This window comes from Rhinopithecus roxellana, chromosome 20 (assembly GCF_007565055.1).
Source record: "Rhinopithecus roxellana isolate Shanxi Qingling chromosome 20, ASM756505v1, whole genome shotgun sequence".
NCBI classification, from domain to species: domain Eukaryota; kingdom Metazoa; phylum Chordata; class Mammalia; order Primates; family Cercopithecidae; genus Rhinopithecus; species Rhinopithecus roxellana.
In genome coordinates, this window is record NC_044568.1 from 24655466 (window position 1) to 24673745 (window position 18280).

Consider the following 18280-nt stretch of genomic DNA (forward strand, 5'->3'; position numbering starts at 1 on the left):
TCAGGTCAGGCACGGTGGCTCATGCCTGTAATCCCAGCACTTTGGGAGGCTGAGCCGGGCGGATCATGAGGTCGGGAATTCAACACCAGCCTGGCCAACATGGTAAAACCCCATCTCTACCAAAAATACACACACATGCATACACACACACACACACACGCACTCACAAAAATAGCTGAGCATGGTGGCGTGCACCTGTAATCCCAGCTACTCAGGAGGCTGAGAGGCAGGAGAATTGCTTGAATCTGCGAGGCAGAGGTTGCAGTAAGCCAAGATCAGGCCACTGCACTCCATGGGCAACAGAACAAGACTCCGTCTCAAAAACAAAAACAGAAGTTAGTTTCAGAGTTAGTGACAGAGATCACTCTTGTTACTTATTCAACCAAACTCATTGAACACCTACAGTGTCCCAGACACTGTTCTAAGTCTGGAGATAAAGTAGCAAACAAAATAAAGTTCCATGTATATTTTACCATAATAAGACAATCCCTACTTTCATGGAGCTTATATTCTCATGGGGTAAGACACACGATAAACATTTTAACATGTAAATATATGTCAGGTTATGGTAAGTGCTGTGGAAAAAATTACATAAGGGCATAGAGCATGAAAAGGAGGAGGTGATGCTTTAGACAGAATGTTCCAGAAAGCTTCTCTGATGAGGCACCATAAAAGTAGAGACTTGAATGAGTGTAAGCCATGTGGGTCTGGGAGGAGAACTTTCTAGACAGTGGGAATAAATGCAAAAGTCCTGAGGCTGGAACATACTTTTCATGTTCCAGGAACCTCAGGGAGGCCAGTGTGGCCACAGCAAAGAAAGTAGAGTGTATAGCTGAAGTAAGAAAGATGCCAGACTTTTATTCTGGGTGAGATCAGAAGGAGTTGGAGAGTTTGTAGCAAGGGAGTGACGTGATCTCACTTAAGAATTACTGTGAATGTCGAGTTGAGAATAGACTATGGGGAACAGGGTAGAATTTTTTTTTTTTTAATGCTTTAAGAGATTGGAATCAGCATAACAGATGATGATGGCTTGGGCTAGACAGGTAGCGGTAGAGGTGGTGAGAAGTAGTCAGATTCTGAATATGTTCTGAAGATGACACTCCATGGTTTGCTGATGGATCCAGGATGAAGTGTGGGAGAAAGGGTTAACGATGATTCTGGGGTTTTGAGTCTGAATAACTAGAAGAACAGAGCTTTCATTTACTAAGATGGAAAAGAATGGGAGATACAGATTTTAAGATTTTTAGATTTTTAAGGTTTTAAATATCAAGAGTTGGGTTTTAGACATCTTAAGTTTCAGGTGCCTTATTAAAACTTTCCAGAGATGCCAATTTGGTAATTGGACATACTAGTGCAGAGTTTAGGGAAGAAGGTATGGCTGGAAATATAAATTTGGAGATTATAAGTGTATGGGTGACAGTAAAACTGTGAGACTGGGTGAAATCTCACTGAAAGAGTAAATATAGATAGAAAAGGGATCTGAGGACTGGTCCTGAGCCCTCCAACAATTAGAAGTAGATAAAGAGAAACCATCATGGAGAGTGAGAAAGCAGCAGCCAGTAAGATAGAGGGGAAAAAACCAAGAGGAAGTGATATCCTGAAAGCTAAGTGAAGAATGTGTTTCAAGAATGAGGGAGTCATCAATGCTAGGTCAAATGCTTCTTCTGACAGGGAGGGAGGGAGCCTGGGACTGAGAAGTGATTATGGTATTTGGCAATGAAGAAGACATTAGTGAACAGCTTCAGGGGATGCATAAGAATGAAAGCCTCAGCCAGGCGCGGTGGCTCACGCCTGTAATCCCAGCACTTTAGGAGGCCGAGGCGGGTGGATCACGAGGTCAGGAGATCGAGACCATCCTGGCTAACATTGTGAAACCCCGTCTCTACTAAAAATACAAAAAATTAGCCAGGTGTGTTGGTGGGTGCCTGTGGTCCTAGCCACTTGGGAGGCTGAGGCAGGAGAATGTCATGAACCTGGGAGGCGGAGCTTATGGTGAGCTGAGATCGCGCCACTGCACTCCAGCCTAGGCGACAGAGCGAGACTCCGTCTCAAAACAAAAAACAAAGCAAAACAAAACAAACAAAAGAAAAAAAAAAAAAGAATGAAAGCCTCACTGAGGTGAATTCAAGAAAAAATTGGAAGCAAGGCAGTAGAGTTACTGAATATAGACAACCCTTGTGTTAGTCTGTTCTCACACTGCTAATAAAGACATACCCAAGACAGGGTAATTTATAAAGGAAAGAGGTTTAATTGACTCACAGTTCCACATGGCTGGGGAGGCCTCACAATCATGGCGGAAGGTGAATGAGGAGCAAAGTCATGTCTTACATGGTGGCAGGCAAGAGAGCTTGTGTAGGGAAACTCCCCTTTATAAAACCATCAGATCTCGTGAGACTTACTGTCACCAAGAACAGCATGGGAAAGACCCGCCCCATGATTCAGTTACTTCCCACCAGGTCCCTCCCATGTCATGTGGGAATTATGAGAGCTACAATTCAAGATGAGATTTGGTTGGGGACACAGCCAACCCATATCAACCCCTTCAAGGAGTTTTGCAGTAAAAGGAACCAGAGAAATGGAACTGTAGCTGGAGAGGGGATGGGGTCAAGGAGATCCTGGTAGAAATGATCTAGTGGAGGGAAAACTGATGATGCCAGGGAGAAAAGGGACCATAATAAAAAATGGAATCCAGTCCACCAGTGGAGAGGCTGGCTTTAAATAAAAGCACAGATAGTTCATCTATTGTAATAAGAAGGAAGGCAGAGAATTTATTAATACAAATACAGGAGAGTTGGTAGATTTGATGGTGTGATCACATAGATGTTTTCTTTGATTGCCTCTCAGTGAAGTAAAGGAGGTTGGCACCTGGGAGTAAGAAGGGAAGAGAAGGTGTTGGAAGTTTGAAAAGAGATGTGAAATATTTGTCTCAGAGAACAGAAGAGTAAATTGGCCAAAGTATTATATTAGGAGAGGCCAGGCACAGTGGCTCACGCCTGTAATTCCAGCACTTTGGAAGGCCAAGGCCAGCAGATCACTTGAGGCCAGGAGTTCAAGACCAGCATGGCCAAGATGGTAAAACCCCATCTCTACTAAAAATACAAAAACTAGCTGGGCATGGTTGTGCCTCCCTGTAGACCCAGATACTCGGGAGGCTGGGGCAGGAGAATATCTTGAACCAAGGAGGCAGAGGTTACAGTGAGCCGGGATTATGCCACTATACTCCACTCTAGGCAACAGAGCGAGACTCTCTCAAAAAAAAAAAAAAAAAAAAAAAAAAAATAGAAGAACTGGGCACCACTAAGGGCACAGTTATAATAGTGGTCATGAGTTTAAAGTTAGAAAGGTCAGAACAAATGCGTTTTGTTCTCCAGCTATGTTCCCCTGCTCTGGTGTAGGCTTGAAATATGTGGACAGCTGGATTTAACCGGAGTTGGAGTTTTGTCAAAGAGTTGAGGATGTATGCTAGGGAGTGGTTATTATGACCCTTGGACTACAGGCCAGGTATGGATAGAAGTGAGACATGAGGGAGTCAAAGGGCAGGTTCATGTCTCATTCTGTTTCCTCCACAGATCTGTATGCCACAACCCATTTCAACAGTGACCCTGCTCTACTCGTCAATGTAGAGCAACAATTATCTACCAGCCTCGGTGATTTCACACCAGCGCATGGTTCTGTCCCAAACAATGCTGTCCTGGGAAACAGGACAACTCCTCTGCGGACACTGCTGTTGTCTCCTGGGACTTCAGAAGACAGAAAGATTTTTACTAAGAGGTCATTAAGCCCATCGAAGAGAGGATTCAAATGGAAGGACAATATCCTTGCCAACCTGAATCTAAAGCATGATTTCCAAGACGCTACAGGCAGCGAGGCAAGTGTTGGCTTGTTTGTGTTTGTGCAAGAAACATGTCAGGTTGAAGACCAGAATGAGGGTTCTGTTGGGAGTGGAGGTGGTTCTGACCAACAGGGCTAGAAATTCAAAGAGATTTTTAGAGGCTGGTGGCTAATGCTGCCAAGCTAATGTCTGTTGAACCTTCTGCTCTTGGGAAAGTCATTCCCCCACTGCTGCCATTTTCTCACTTATATCACAGGGAGAACTGTCCCTGATCTACTTCCAGCTGAAGATTGAACTCTGTAGCATCTATGTTTACTGTCTCATCATATTTACACATTTGCTTCAGCCGCACATGAAATAGTTCTTACAAAAGCATTGCTTCAGGCTGGGCGCAGTGTCTCACACCCATAATCCGAGCACTTTGGGAGGCTGAGTGGGTGGATCACCTGAGGTCAGGAGTTCAAGACCAGCTAGGCCAACATGGCGAAACCCCATCTCTACTAAAAAATACAAAAATTAGCTGGGTGTGGTGGCACGCACCTGTAGTGCCAGCTACTCTATTCGGGAGGCTGAGGCAGAAGACTCACTTAAACCCTGGAGGCGGAGGTGGCAGTGAGCCGAGATTGCGCCACTGCACTCCAGCCTGGGTGACAGAGTGACTCAGTTTCATAAAAATAATAATAAAAGCATTGCTTTGCTTTTCTGTCTAGAAGTTAAAACAATTTAAATTTTTTTCCAATGTAGCAGCAAACAGAAGATGAATTAGATTATCCAAGGGATTTTTAGCTGAAAGTAGTTCAGAGAATGAATGAAAAATCAAGAACCATTCCCACATAAACAGTATACATGTAATTCATTTTATAAAATATCCTAGTGACTGGGCGCGGTGGCTCACACCTGTAATCCCAGCACTTTGGGAGGCCGAGGCGGGTGGATCACCTGAGGTTGGGAGTTCAAGACCAGCCTGACCAACATGGAGAAACCCCATCTCTATTAAAAACACAAAATTAGCTGGGCTTGGTGGTGCATGCCTGTAATCCCAGCTACTCAGGAGGCTGAGGCAGGAGAATCGCTTGAACCCAGGAGGAGGAGGTTGTGGTGAGCCGAGATGGAGCCATTGCACTCCAGCCTAGACAACAGAGCGAGACTGTCTCCAAAAAAAATAATAAAATAAAATATCCTAGTATGATAGTGTCATAAAATAAAACTTTATCATTACTAGTTCTTAGCAAGTTTTGCTCCTGCCTCTGCCTACATCCCTTGTGGAGAATGCCTTCTACTCTCCTCTCTTGTCTTTTTGAATGTTCATTTTTCTCCAGGTTCTACTTCCATCATGAGGAAGATCCATCCATGTGGTTAGAGGAACCCCAGCTCTTAGGGTCTTCTCTTCCCTTGTACCCAAGAATCTTTGCCATAGGAACCATTTGTCAGTCATTTACTGCCCTGTAAGGAAGCAGGAGATTTGGTCAAAAACAGCCATTTCTAGTTACTTATTTTTCACTTTTTGGAAATCTTACACATTGGGGTGGGTTTATAGGGTTTTTGTTGGTTTGTTTGGAGTGTTTTTGTTTATGTTTTTGTATTTTACTCTTTAAAGACTTTCTATTCAGTTTTCAGAACTTTGGAAGTGGCTGTAATTTTTGTGCACCAAAGGGGGCAGTCTTGTAATGTTTTCTTTAGTTTTTTGGTCTCTTTTCATTCTCAGTCCCCCATGCTTATTTTATCAGACAAGAACACTAACTGTGTGTTAATGTATTCAGTGTGAAGATCCAGCAACATTTAGTGTATTTGGGATGTTATATTAATCAGACATGCTCTAGGAAATTTTTTAACCTCTATTTCATGTTATATTGTTAAAATCTGGCTAGATGCTATGGCTCACACCTATAATCCCAACACTCTGGGAGGCCAACGTGGAGGATTACTTGAAGCCAGGAGTTTAAGACCATCCTGGGCAACACAGGAGACCCTCTCTCTACAAAAAATAAAATAAATAAATAAACAAATAAATAAATGTTAAAATTTCAATATGCTTTTCTAGACGATCTTAAAAACTCCTTTTTTTCTGTTAGACATTATTTTTCTCTTTATGGAAAGCTTTAAAACAGCTGCTTGAATATAAATAAAAAAGAAATATACTCTTTAATTTCTGAAAGGTATAAGTCATCCCAGCACTTTGGGAGGCAAGGCAGGCAGATCACCTGAAGTCAGGAGTTTGAGCCCATCCTGGCCAACATGGTGAAACCCCATCTCTACTAAAAATACAAAAAATTAACTGGGTGTGGTGGTGCACGCCTATAGTCCCAGCTACTCAGAAGGCTGAGGTAGGAGAATCACTGGAACCTGAGAGGCAGAGGTTGCAGTGAGCCAAGATCGGGCCACTGCACTCCAGCCTGGGTGACAAAGCAAGACTCTGTCTCAAAAAAAAAAAAACAAAAAAACAAACAAAAAAAAAACAGGCATGGCATGGTGGCTCATGCCTGTAATCCCAGCACTTTGGGAGGCCGAGGCAGGCAGATCACTTAAGCCAGGAGTTTTTGACCAGCCTGGCCAACTTGGCAAAACCGTGTCTCCACTAAAAATACAAAAATTAGCTGGACATGGTGGTACACACCTGTTATCCCAGCTACTTGGGTGACTGAGTCATGAGAATTGCTTGAACCTGGGAGGCAGAGGTTGCAGTGAACTGAGATCATGCGTCTACAGTCCAGCCTGGGCAATAGAGCAAGACCCTATCTCAATAAATAAATAAATAAATAAATAAAATGTAGAATTAGCCAGGCACGGTGGTGCACACCTATAGTTCCAGCTATTCCAGAAGCTGGAGTAGGAGGATCGCTTGAGCCCGGGAGTTCAAGGCTACAGTGTGCCAAGATCACACCATTGCACACCAGCCTGGGTACAGAGCTAGACCCTGTCTTAAATAAAATATTATAGAATATTTATGTTTATTATATATTAATATATTAAATATAAGCTTACTTCGAGTTATAATTTTTTATATTACTCCCCAATTTATTTTATAAAATATAATACTATTTTTAAAATGTTCTGCAATTTCATCTTTCTATTATATAACATATTGAACCATAGATGTAGGTGTCAAACAACAAATTTTTAATTTTTTTCTGAAAATTTCTATTATTATTTTGTAACATAGTCTTGCCCTGTCGCCCAGGCTTGAGAGCAGCGGCACGATCCCAGCTCACTGCAACCTCCGCCTCCTGGGTTCAAGCAATTCTCCTGCCTCAGCCTCCTGAGTAGCTGGGATTATAGGCTGGCCACCACCATGCCTGGCTAATTTTTGTGTTTTTAGTAGAGATAGGATTTCACCATGTTGGCCGGGCTGGTCTCGAGCTCCTGAGCTCAAGTGATCTGCGTGCCTAGGCCTCCCAAAGTGCTGGGATTACAGGCATGAGCCACCAGGCCTGGTCTGAAATTTTCTATTAAAATTTATCATACAAGATACTGTTACCTTTGAAATTATCCTTGAATATCTTATGTTTTTGTCTTGGACATAAATAATATTATGCTACTCAAATCCAAACTGAAAGATGAAATCATCTTTCTTTTTTTTTTTTTGAGACGGCATCTGCAATAGCACGATCTCGGCTCACTGCAAGCTCCACCTTCCAGGTTCACACCATTCTCCTGCCTCAGCCTCCCGAGTAGATGCAACTACAGGCACCCGCCACCACGCCCGGCTAATTTTCTTTTGTATTTTTAGTAGAGACAGGGTTTCACCATGTTAGCCAGGATGGTCTCCATCTCCTGACCTTGTGATCCACCCGCCTCAGCCTCCCAAAGTGCTGGGATTACAGGCATGACCACCGCACCCAGCCAAAATCATCTTTCTTTTTCACTTTTTAAGTAGTCTAGGCTAGGCACGGTGGCTCACACCTGTAATCCCAACGCTTTGGGAAGCCGAGGCGGGTGGATCACAAGGTCAGGAGTTGGAGACCAGCCTGGCCAATATGGTGAAATCCCGTTTCTACTAAAAATACAAAAATTAGCCGGGCGTAGTGGCACACGCCTGTCCCAGCTACTTGCGAGGCTGAGGCAGAAGAATCGCTTGAACCCGGAAGGCAGAGACTGCAGTGAGCCCAGATCGCACCAGTGCACTCCAGCCTGGGTGACAGAGCGAGACTCCGTCTCCAAAAAAAAAAATTAAAAAAAAAAAAAAAAAAGTCTAAATGTCTACATTCTTACTTCCCTTATTGTGTAAGAATGACAAATGGTTGGGTTTTTTGTTTGTTTTTGCTTTTTTTTTTTTTTCTCTTGAGCCTCTCTCTAGTGACCTGGGTAGTTTGCACGGTTTGCCTGGAAACCACAGTCCCCCAATCTCTGCCAGAACCCCCCATGTGGCCACTGTCCTCAGACAGCTCCTGGAGCTTGTGGATAAGCACTGGAATGGCTCTGGCTCCCTCCTCCTGAACAAGAAGTTTCTTGGTGAGTGAATGCATTCTCTGTCCCTAGAGAGGAGCTGGACTTTGCCTCTGCTCTGTGTTCTGCTAAAAACCACTTAGCCCACTTCACTTGCAAGGAAAGTTGTTCTCATGATCACATCCTAAAACATCTCAGAAACACCATAGTTAACAAATCTGCATTTTTCTCATATTCTTCTTCATTATTTTTTAAAAGCAGCACCTTTTCTAATTGTTTTGTAACGATTGTTTTGTTCCTCCTGTGAATATTTGGTAGTCTTTGGTAATATATAGAGTAACCAGATATGTAAATTAATGACTATATTAATTTTTTTAAAGATTTTGTGATCCTTGGGAAAGTGCCAATAATGAATACAACAGAAATTGGGTTTGATCATCAGAGTTTTGAGATGACTGTTAGAATGTTATGATTTGAAAAACTCGAATGAGTAAATGACCTGGACTCTCTTTAGGGTTCGTTTTTTAGAAACAAGGGAGAAAACAGTTTTGCAAATGTTGGCATCATGCATTTATTTGTTGTTATTTTCTATTTGATCCTTAACATGTTTATTGGCTATTTAATAGAAGAATAATTAAGGAAATTTTGTTGGTGGTAAAAGTTTAAGTAAAAACTAGAAACTTGGCTGGGTACGGTGACTAATGCCTGTAATCCCAGCACTTTGGTAGGTCGAGGTGGGTGGATCATGAGGTCAGGAGTTGGAGACCAGCCTGGCCAACATGATGAGATCCCATCCTTACTAAAAATACACAAATTAGCTGGGCATGGTGGTGTGCACCTGTAATCCCAGCTACTTGGGAGGCTGAGGTAGGAGAGTTGCTTGAACCTGGGAGGTGGAGTTTGCAGTGAGCCAAGATTGTGCCATGGCACTCCAGCCTGGGCAACAGAGCAAGACTCTGTCTCGGAAAAAAACAAACAAACGAAAAAAAACTAGAAACTTGAAAGTGGTTTGGGGTTAAAAAAAACTTTTTAAAAAATGTCTAAAGGGATATCCAGAAGAAGAAATCCTAACACAGTTATTTTCCTTCTCATGTTGACCTATTGCTCCCATTTGTAGGAAATTATCCCCAGGACCACTAATCAATGACTAAGGAATCATGCACTCACAAGGGGCTGCTGTTGTTTCTCCACAGAGGATGTAGGATATAATTTCTTGTCCTCTTAAAAACACCTCTTTCTGCCACTTACTAAGTTCTGGTAAAAAGGAGATACTAGATTACCCTATTTGATCCAGAGAGCTTGTAGTTACTGACTAGGAATGCTGTGCTTTAGCTTTTAAGATTGGCCTGTGTGCCCATCCTGAATTTTTGGCAGGTCCTGCCCGAGATTTGCTTCTGTCTTTGGTAGTCCCGGCTCCTTCTCAGCCGAGGTGTCGCTCACATCCTGAAGACACGACGAAAGCCTTCTGCAGGAGGGAGCTTGAACTGAAGGAGGCTGCGCAGCTGGTCCCTAATGACATGGTATGCCCCTCTCATCTCCCTTTAGAAAAGGACAGAGCAGCAGGACTACAACATCTCTGTGCCCTAATGATCAGCATCACCATGAACACCTAACCAAAATATGGAAAAAGTCTGGGCACAGCAGGAATACAAAACTTGCTAGGACAGGGACAACTTGGAGGTTCTGCAGGGCTGACTCCGTCATCCTAACCCTAATCCAAAAATTCTAAAGAAAGACTTGAAATGAGAAGAAACAAACAAAAATTCCAAAAAACTCTAGGTGGAAATGTTTAGGATAATGTTCTTGAAGGTTATGGTTTGATCCCAGTGAATGTATCTCGGATTGTCTTTCCTCTCTTCTAAGGGAGCTGAGAGCCCTGAACCAGGGGCCAGGGGCCGGGGACCATTCTAGAGCATCAGCCTGCTGGCTCTAGGAGAAGAGGAAGCAACTCGTATCCTCATGTTTTTTTCCTTTTTCTCTTCTCTTCTCTTCTCTTCTCTTCTCTTCTCTTCTCTTCTCTTTTCTTTTCGTAAGGCAGAGTCTTGCTCTGTTACCCAGCCTCGAGTGCAGTGGCACAATCTCGGCTCACTGCAGCCTCTGCCTCCTGGGTTCAAGCAATTCTCCCTGCCTCAGCCTCCCGAGTAGCTGGGATTACAGGTGCCCGCCACCACACCCGGCTAATTTTTGTATTTGTAGTAGAGACGGGGTTTCGCCATGTTGGCGGAGGTGGTCTCAAACTCCTGACCTTAGGTGATCCGCCCACCTTAGCCTCCCAAAGTGCTGGGATTACAGGCATGAGCCACTGTATCCAGCCAGGCTTTTTCTTTCTTTCTTTCTTTCTTTTTTTTTTTTTTTTTTTGAGATGGAGTCTCACTCTGTCGCCAGGCTGGAGTGCAATGGTGCGATCTTGGCTCACTGCAATCTCTGCCTCCCAGGTTCAAGCGATTCTCCTGCCACAGCCTCCCAAGTTGCTGGGACTATAGGCACACGCCACCATGCCCAGCTAATTTTTGTATTTTTAGTAGAGACGGGGTTTCACCATGTTGGCCAGAATGGTCTTGATCTCTTGACCTCATGATCCGCCTGCCTCAGCCTCCCAACGTGCCGAGATTACAGGCGTGAGCCACTGCACCCTGCCTCAGCCGCCTTTTCTTAACGTTAGAGGGTTTTCAAACACCAAGTTCAGTTCTAGAAACTTTAGATAGATGATAGATGACTAAGAATGCTGGCCACTTGTCAAAATGACCATTTGTTCTGCAAGAGTAGTAGATAACTCATAAGAAAGATTGCTAGTCCATGTAATAAATTTGTTTACTCTATTTGAGCTGTATTTACCAATGAATTAAAATTCTAGTGAGAAAAAGATGCTGACTTCCAATCATTTTATCACTAAATAGAGGAAAAGATCTTCCAGTTCTCTAAACACACCTCAGCATGTCAGATTCTTTTATTTTTTATTTTTTGAGATGGATTCTCACTCTGTCGCCCGGGCTGGAGTGCAATGGCGCTATCTCAGCTCACTGCAACCTCTGCCTCCCAGATTCAAGCAATTCTCCTGTCTCAGCCTTCCGAGTAGCTGGGGTTACGGGCACACACCACCATGCCCAGCTAATTTTTTGTATTTTAGTAGAGACGGGGTTTCACCGTGTTGCCCAGGCTGGTCTCGATCTCCTGAGCTCAGGCAATCCACCCACCTCAGCCAAAGTGCTATGATTACAGGCGTGAGCCATCACATCCAACCTAGAATGTCAGATTCTTAATGTATTTGTATTTTGTTTTCTAATCTAAAGGAGAGTTTGAAGCAAAAACTGGTCAGAGTACTGGAGGAAAACCTCATTTTGTCAGAAAAAATTCAACAGTTGGAGGAAGGTGCTGCTATCTCAATTGTGAGTGGGCAACAATCACATACTTATGGTAAGTTGAGGAAAGCCATGATATATGGGGCCTCGCAAGACAACTGTTTGTTTATAGATGACCAATTTAGTAACCTTCATCATGTTAGCTCACGTGGCTGCCTTTGGCCTACTTGGTCATCCGTTTTCCTGGCAGTTAACAGAAACAATCATCTTGCCTCAGAGAATTGTAATGCAGGTGGCTTGAGTTACCAGATGAAGCTCTTGTCAGCGGAAAGCGTGTTAAAATATTACTATTGCCATTAATTTTGAGAATGACACATGCTTTTGTGATTGTAACACTAAGAACATGTTCTTTATAGAAAGTTTGGAAAATACAAGGAAAATATAACCCCATGATCCAGCAATAACTTCCATTCGTGTTTTTGGTATATTTTCTTCTACCTCACTTCTCTGTATGTTTTTAACTCCAAATTAAAAATTGTGGATGGGCAGGTGCAGTGGCTCACACCTATAATCCCAGCACTTTGGGAGGACAAAGCAGGAGGATTGACTGAGTCCAGGAGTCTGAGACCAGTCTGGGAAACATAGAACCCGTCTCTACAAAAAATAAGAACTTAGCCAGGTATGGTGGTGTGGACCTGTAGAGCCAAAGAGGCTGAGGCAGAAGGATCACTTGAGCCCAGTAGTTCAAGGTTAGAGTAAGCCTTGATCATGCCACTGCAATCCAGCCTGGGCAAATGAGACACCCTGTCTCAAGAAAAATAATAATAAAAATAGGCCAGGTGCGGTGGCTCATTCCTGTAATTCCAGCACTTTGGGAGGCCAAGGTGGGCGGATCACTTGAGCTCAGGAGTTCAAGACCAGCCTGGCCAACATGGTGAAACCCTGTCTCTACTAAAAATATAAAAATTAGCTGGGCTTGGTGACAGGTGCCTGTAATCCCAGCTACTCAGGAGGCTGAGGTAGGAGAATTGCTTGAACCCAGGAGGCAGAGGTTGCAGTGAGCTGAGCACTCCAGCCTGGGCAACAGAGCAAGACTCCCTCTCAAATAATAATAACAATAAATAATAATAAAACTGTGTCCTGGTTTTAAAAAAATAATTTACATATAATTAGATGCACACATTTTAAGTTTGATCTCAATCAAAATACAGAACATTTCTAGAAAGTTTCTTCATACCTTTTTGTAGTCAGTTTCCCCTACTCTTGACCTCAAATAATCACAGACCTGATTTCTACATCCTAATGTTATTAATTTCATAGTATAGGCATTTCTACAATATCACAAGAATATACCATATTTATCTATTTAGTCCTCTAGTTGTTTTTTATAATGGTTATATATTTATTTAGAATAAAATGATTTTAAATTATTTCTAAACATTCAAAAGAAAGACCTGAAATGAAAGAAAAGACCCTAGAATCAAATGCTTTTCTGAGATTAACCTTCTTCCCTTTTGATGGAGCTGAGAGCCCTAATATTTAATATTTATACTATTATAAATAATACTGCTATTAATGTCTGTGTACAGAAATCTTTGTGTACATTTCAGACTATTTTCCTAGGAGACAGTCCTAGAAGTAGAATTAGTGAGTCAAAGGATGGGATATTTTTGAGGCTTTTGTTACATAAATCACTTCCAAGAAAGTTGTTTCAGTTTACACCCACCTCAGCAGTGTACTTGAATACCCCTTTCACTCCACTCTGCCGACACTGGGCATTTTTTCAAAATTTGCCATTGTGATAAGTGAAAAATAATATCCTATTTAAGTCTTAATTGTACTACTTTATTATCAGCATAGTTTAGGTCAGTATTTTAGATACAGTTTGCCCTTGACAGACTAGCTCAGCACCCCTAACAAATTATGGGTACATGGATTTATAGGAGGAACTTGATTTCGAAGTTCTGCTATGGAAGCACTGAATTTCCATTGTTGAATCTCGGCTCTAAATAAATAAATAAATAATTCTCAGCACTATCTGATACTCACAAGCCTGAATAATTAAGATATCAGTCTCCACTTACCTACTTTGAAATTAAAAGTAGGTATTTGTCCACTAGATACTTACTTTGATTCAGCCAGGAGACCCAGTATAGTATTTTGGCTTACTGGTGATAAACAAGCTTTTGTGGCCTTGTTTTTCACCTTCTAGAACCCTCTTACTCAAGATGTGATCCACATTAGTATCACCTGGGAGCTTGCTAAACAAGGGGGGCCTCACCTCAGGCCTACTGCATTAGAATATATTTTTAGCAAGATCCCCAGGTGATTTGTAAGCATATTAAAGTTTAAGGCTGGGCGCAGTGGCTCACGCTTGTAATCCCAACTCTTTGGGAGGCTGAGGCGGTTGGATCACCTGAGGTCAGGAGTTCGAGACCGGCCTGGCCAACATGGTGAAACCCCATCTCTACTAAAAATACAAAAATTAGCAGGGCGTGGTGGCATGTGCCTATAATCCCAGCTACTCGGGAGGCTGAGGCAGGAGAATTGCTTGAACCTAGGAGGTGGAGGTTGCAGTGAGCTGAGATCAAGCCATTGCACTCCAGCCTGGGCAACAAGAGCGAAACTCCGCCTCAGAAAAAAAAAAAAAAAAAAGTTTAAGAAGCACTATTATAGAAAATTGGCATCATTACAACCAGAGTTCCTGTTCTTTTAACTCCTTATTATTGCAGGTAATGGTAGCATATTGGGGAAGCTAGGTATGAGTGTCTTAGCCACAAATTCAGTTTCTACAAGTATTAATTGAGTTATTACTATGTGCCTGACACCATTCTAGATGTTTCCATGTACTACGTAGGGAGTGAAGGATGTACAAAACAAACTAAAATGGAGAATATGGGTTGAGACCCAATATCTATTGACTGCCTATGCTAAGTGAGGGTAGGTGTCTCACTGAATCCTCATAACAGTGCTAAGGAGCAAGGTTATTAGCTCTAATAAAAGTCAGAAAAATGAACCAACACATGCAATATTAAGTGGCTGAATTTTAACTCAGATCTGTTGCCAACCCCTGTATTCTTACCACCTTATCTCCTATATTCAAGTAAGGAAATGGAGTATGAAGTTGGGTGCCATGGGGCCCCCAGTTCTCAAGATGTCCATCTGAATACTTATATTCTGCTCAAAGACTAGCAGCTTGGAATCCTTTTCACCCCTGGCTACTGTGCCCTTTGTAGATGATCTTCTGCACAAAAACCAACAGCTGACCATGCAGGTGGCTTGCCTGAACCAGGAGCTTGCCCAGCTGAAAAAGCTGGAGGAGACAGTTGCCATTCTCCATGAAAGTCAGAGGTAGGAGAGGGTCTATCTAGCTTGCTTCTAGAAGCAGATATTTACTCCTTTTGTCTCCTTTGTTTTGCTTGGAAAGTTAATATCTATGCACTTTGCAAATGAACTCCATTCTGTGTGTAAACCTCCTGTATCTGGCCAGTTAGCTCAGGGATCATAAAAATTACTGCTTCCCAGGACACATCAGGGACTAATCGTCTTTGTTGGCATTGGTGGATTGCAACACCTCGATAATTAGCTTCTCACTGGATCTGATGGGACCTTTGTTTGGGTCAGTTAACTTTTCTGGGAGGTCAGTACATACCCCTAAAATCGGCCATCTGGCTCCTCTGGAAAATGCCTGCTGTTGGTCACAGAAGACATCAAGAGCACTTGGCAGGGAGTGATGGGGAAGAACCCAAAGTGTGTTGTTTCCTTCAGAGGAGCTCAACAGCATCAGTCCTTAAAGAACAGCACCCCCGGCCAAGTGTGGTGGCTCACGCCTGTAATCCCAGCACTTTGGGAGGCCAAGGCAGGTGGATCATGAGGTCAAGAGATTGAGACTGTCCTGGCCAACATGGTGAAACTCCGTCTCTACTAAAAATACAAAAATCAGCTGGGCGTGGTGGCGCACGCCTGTAGTCCCAGCTACTGGGGAGGCTGAGACAGGAGAATCACTTGAACTCAGGAGATGGAGGTAGCAGCAAGCCGAGATCGTGCCATTGCACTCCAGCCTGTTGACAGAGCGAGACTCTGTCTCAAAAAAAAAAAAAAAAAAAAGCACCCCCAGGATACAGGCCAGGCAAAAAAAAATTAGAAGAGACCTCAAGACTATGGCTACATTTAGAGAAGTCCTTCAGATTTTGGCTTGCCGATAATATACATTTACGAGGACTTTTGCTGCAGTTTAAATATAAGCACTCCATCCCCAAACCTTCAACCTCCTACTTCACTTCCTGATTTTCATTTGGTTAGCTTTATGTTCGGAGGATTAGACCCAGAACCATTCTGGATTTGTCTGAAAAGCTTTTCATTATAATTATTTCAAACATTACAAAAGTAAAGAAAATAGCATAATACGGTTCTCAAACTTGGGTATGCCTCCAAATTAACTCAAAGGGCGTGTTGAAATGCAAATTACTGGGCCTTATCCCACAGTTTTTAAGTCAGCAGGTCTGGGTTGGGAACTGAACATCTGCATTTCTAATTAGCTGCTGGGTGATGCTATTGCTGCTGGTCTGGGGACCACACTTTGAAAACATTAGGATATATTGCTTTAGTGATGTACAGTCAAAATACTCTCTTTTAAATTAACCAGAAATAATCCTTCTGAAACCATACAGGTTCACTTGTTTTATTTTGCCTTGAATTCTTAGGGAATTTTTAAAATAATTTTGATTTAATCTTGTTTTCATAATTATGTAAAACATTTACACAGTCCCAATGTCAACTTATAGAGTTATTTTATAGAAATAAGATAAATCCGGAAAAATCCAGCTTCCTTTCCTGTCTTTGCTGTCCTTTCCTTCCCTCCCACCATCCTTCTATTGTAGGTGTGGGTGTATATTTGTATTCCCCCATTATTACATAAGAAGACACAGTGTTGCTTTAACATTTCATCTTGAAAATCCATTCATAGTGATGTATAGAGTTAGTTCTCATTCCTTTTTCTAACTGCATAGTGCTCAGTTGTGTGGATGATATACCACTTATTTAATTAGTCCTCTGTTGATGGACATTTAGTTTAACATATTTTGCCATTAAAAATAGTGCTATAATGAGTAGTATCGTGCATACATTTTTTTTTTTTTTTGACCAGTGTGTGGATGGCTTTTAACATTAGATGGTAATACAGGCCAGGTGCGGTGGCTCGAGCCTGTAATCCGAGCACTTTGGAAGGCCGAGGCAGGTGGATCACTTGAGGTCAGGAGTTTGAGACCAACCTGGCCAACTGTGGTGAAACCTTGTCTATACTAAAAATACAAAATTAACTGGGTGTGGTGATGCACACCTGTAATCCCAGCTACTTGGGAGTCTGAGGCAGGAGAATTGCTTGAATCTGGGAGGCGGAGGTTGCAGTGAGCCAAGATCCTGCCATTGCACTCTAGCCTGGGCAACAAAAGTGAAACTCTGTCTCAAAAAAAAAAAAAAAAAAAATTAGATGGTAATACAGAGTTCAATGCAGCCACTACTAGCACCATTAGTGAATTGTAGTGGCAGGATAGAAGTAGATGTTACGATTTGGGGTAGAAATTAGAGGCCTGATCAGGTGCCAGTGACCCAAGGCTTCTACTTACCGCATCATCAAAGTGCTTTGGAGAGAACAGAACAACCGCTAGCTATATATAAAATGGGAAATGTATTATTGCTTCAGTAAGTCTGGAACATAATCAAACAGAATTGTAATGAAGAAACTGTGGGTCTGCTTTTAAAATAACTCAATCATAAATTGGACAGTTCCTTCTATTTAAAGATGTGACTTCATTTCACATTTGTCTTTGGGAAACATTTTGGGTCTGCATGGTATCTCTCTTGCTTTTATGATTTCCTGACTGCCTTTTTCCCCCGGGCCTCAGATCCCTGGTGGTAACTAATGAGTATCTGCTGCAGCAGCTGAATAAGGAGCCAAAAGGTTATTCTGGGAAAGCGCTCCTGCCTCCTGAGAAGGGTCATCATCTGGGGAGATCATCGCCCTTTGGGAAAAGCACATTGTCTTCCTCCTCACCAGTGGCACATGACACCGGTCAGTATCTAATACAGAGCGTCTCGGATGCTGCCCCAGAGCCTGGCTTATGGAGCTAGCATGGAACTCACACCACAGCTTCCCTGGTCCACAGAGGCTCTCACCACCATTGCCACCAGTATGGTGGTATGTACTCACAAAGATTAAGAAAGAAATGTATTCTGATTAGATTGTATTGGTCCTTCTTTTTATTTCTCTATTTATCTCCCCCTATTGAGTCATTCTTTCCTTCTGCCCACAGAAATAGTTGGCACTTAGTCCCAGCTATTGTATAGACATTGCATGGAGACATTTGGCTGAAAATGTTGAAAGGAATAAAAACACTAGACATTTTTCCCCTATGTCATTTGAAACTGTGTGATAGAAAGTTAAAAAAGAACATCCGCCAGATTCATCAAACAGGGTTTGATTACCTCCTGCCATGGTGAAAAGCTGACAACATCTGGTGTCTGCCCTGGAGCAGCTAACAATTTAGTCAGGGAAAAAAGCAAACTCGTGTAATGGGGCCCAAAGCTTGGAATTGGTACTAAATAGGTCTAAACAAAAGCCTGCAGATGCCCTGAAGAGGGAGAAAGAGTGAGTAATGGCCACTGTAGGATTGGAGAAGGCGTCAGTGAGGCTTATTTGAATGGACGCTGCAGAATGAGTAAGAACGGTAGCAGGTAGAGGGGATGCAGAGCCTCCCAGGCCAAGAGT

General features: G+C 42.6%; 1 protein-coding gene across 1 annotated transcript in view; it reads left to right on the forward strand.

The window, feature by feature from the left end:
• LRRC36 (leucine rich repeat containing 36) overlaps nucleotides 1-17754 on the forward strand; it is a 61639-nt gene extending 43885 nt beyond the window's left edge. Inside the window, exons 9-14 of the mRNA XM_010355112.2 lie at nucleotides 3570-3868; nucleotides 8116-8281; nucleotides 9590-9735; nucleotides 11506-11629; nucleotides 14751-14865; nucleotides 17418-17754. Coding sequence (XP_010353414.2) covers nucleotides 3570-3868; nucleotides 8116-8281; nucleotides 9590-9735; nucleotides 11506-11629; nucleotides 14751-14865; nucleotides 17418-17643 — 1076 coding nt within the window. The 3' untranslated portion in view covers nucleotides 17644-17754. The remainder of the gene's footprint in view (nucleotides 1-3569; nucleotides 3869-8115; nucleotides 8282-9589; nucleotides 9736-11505; nucleotides 11630-14750; nucleotides 14866-17417) is intronic.
• Nucleotides 17755-18280: the final 526 nt, after the last annotated feature.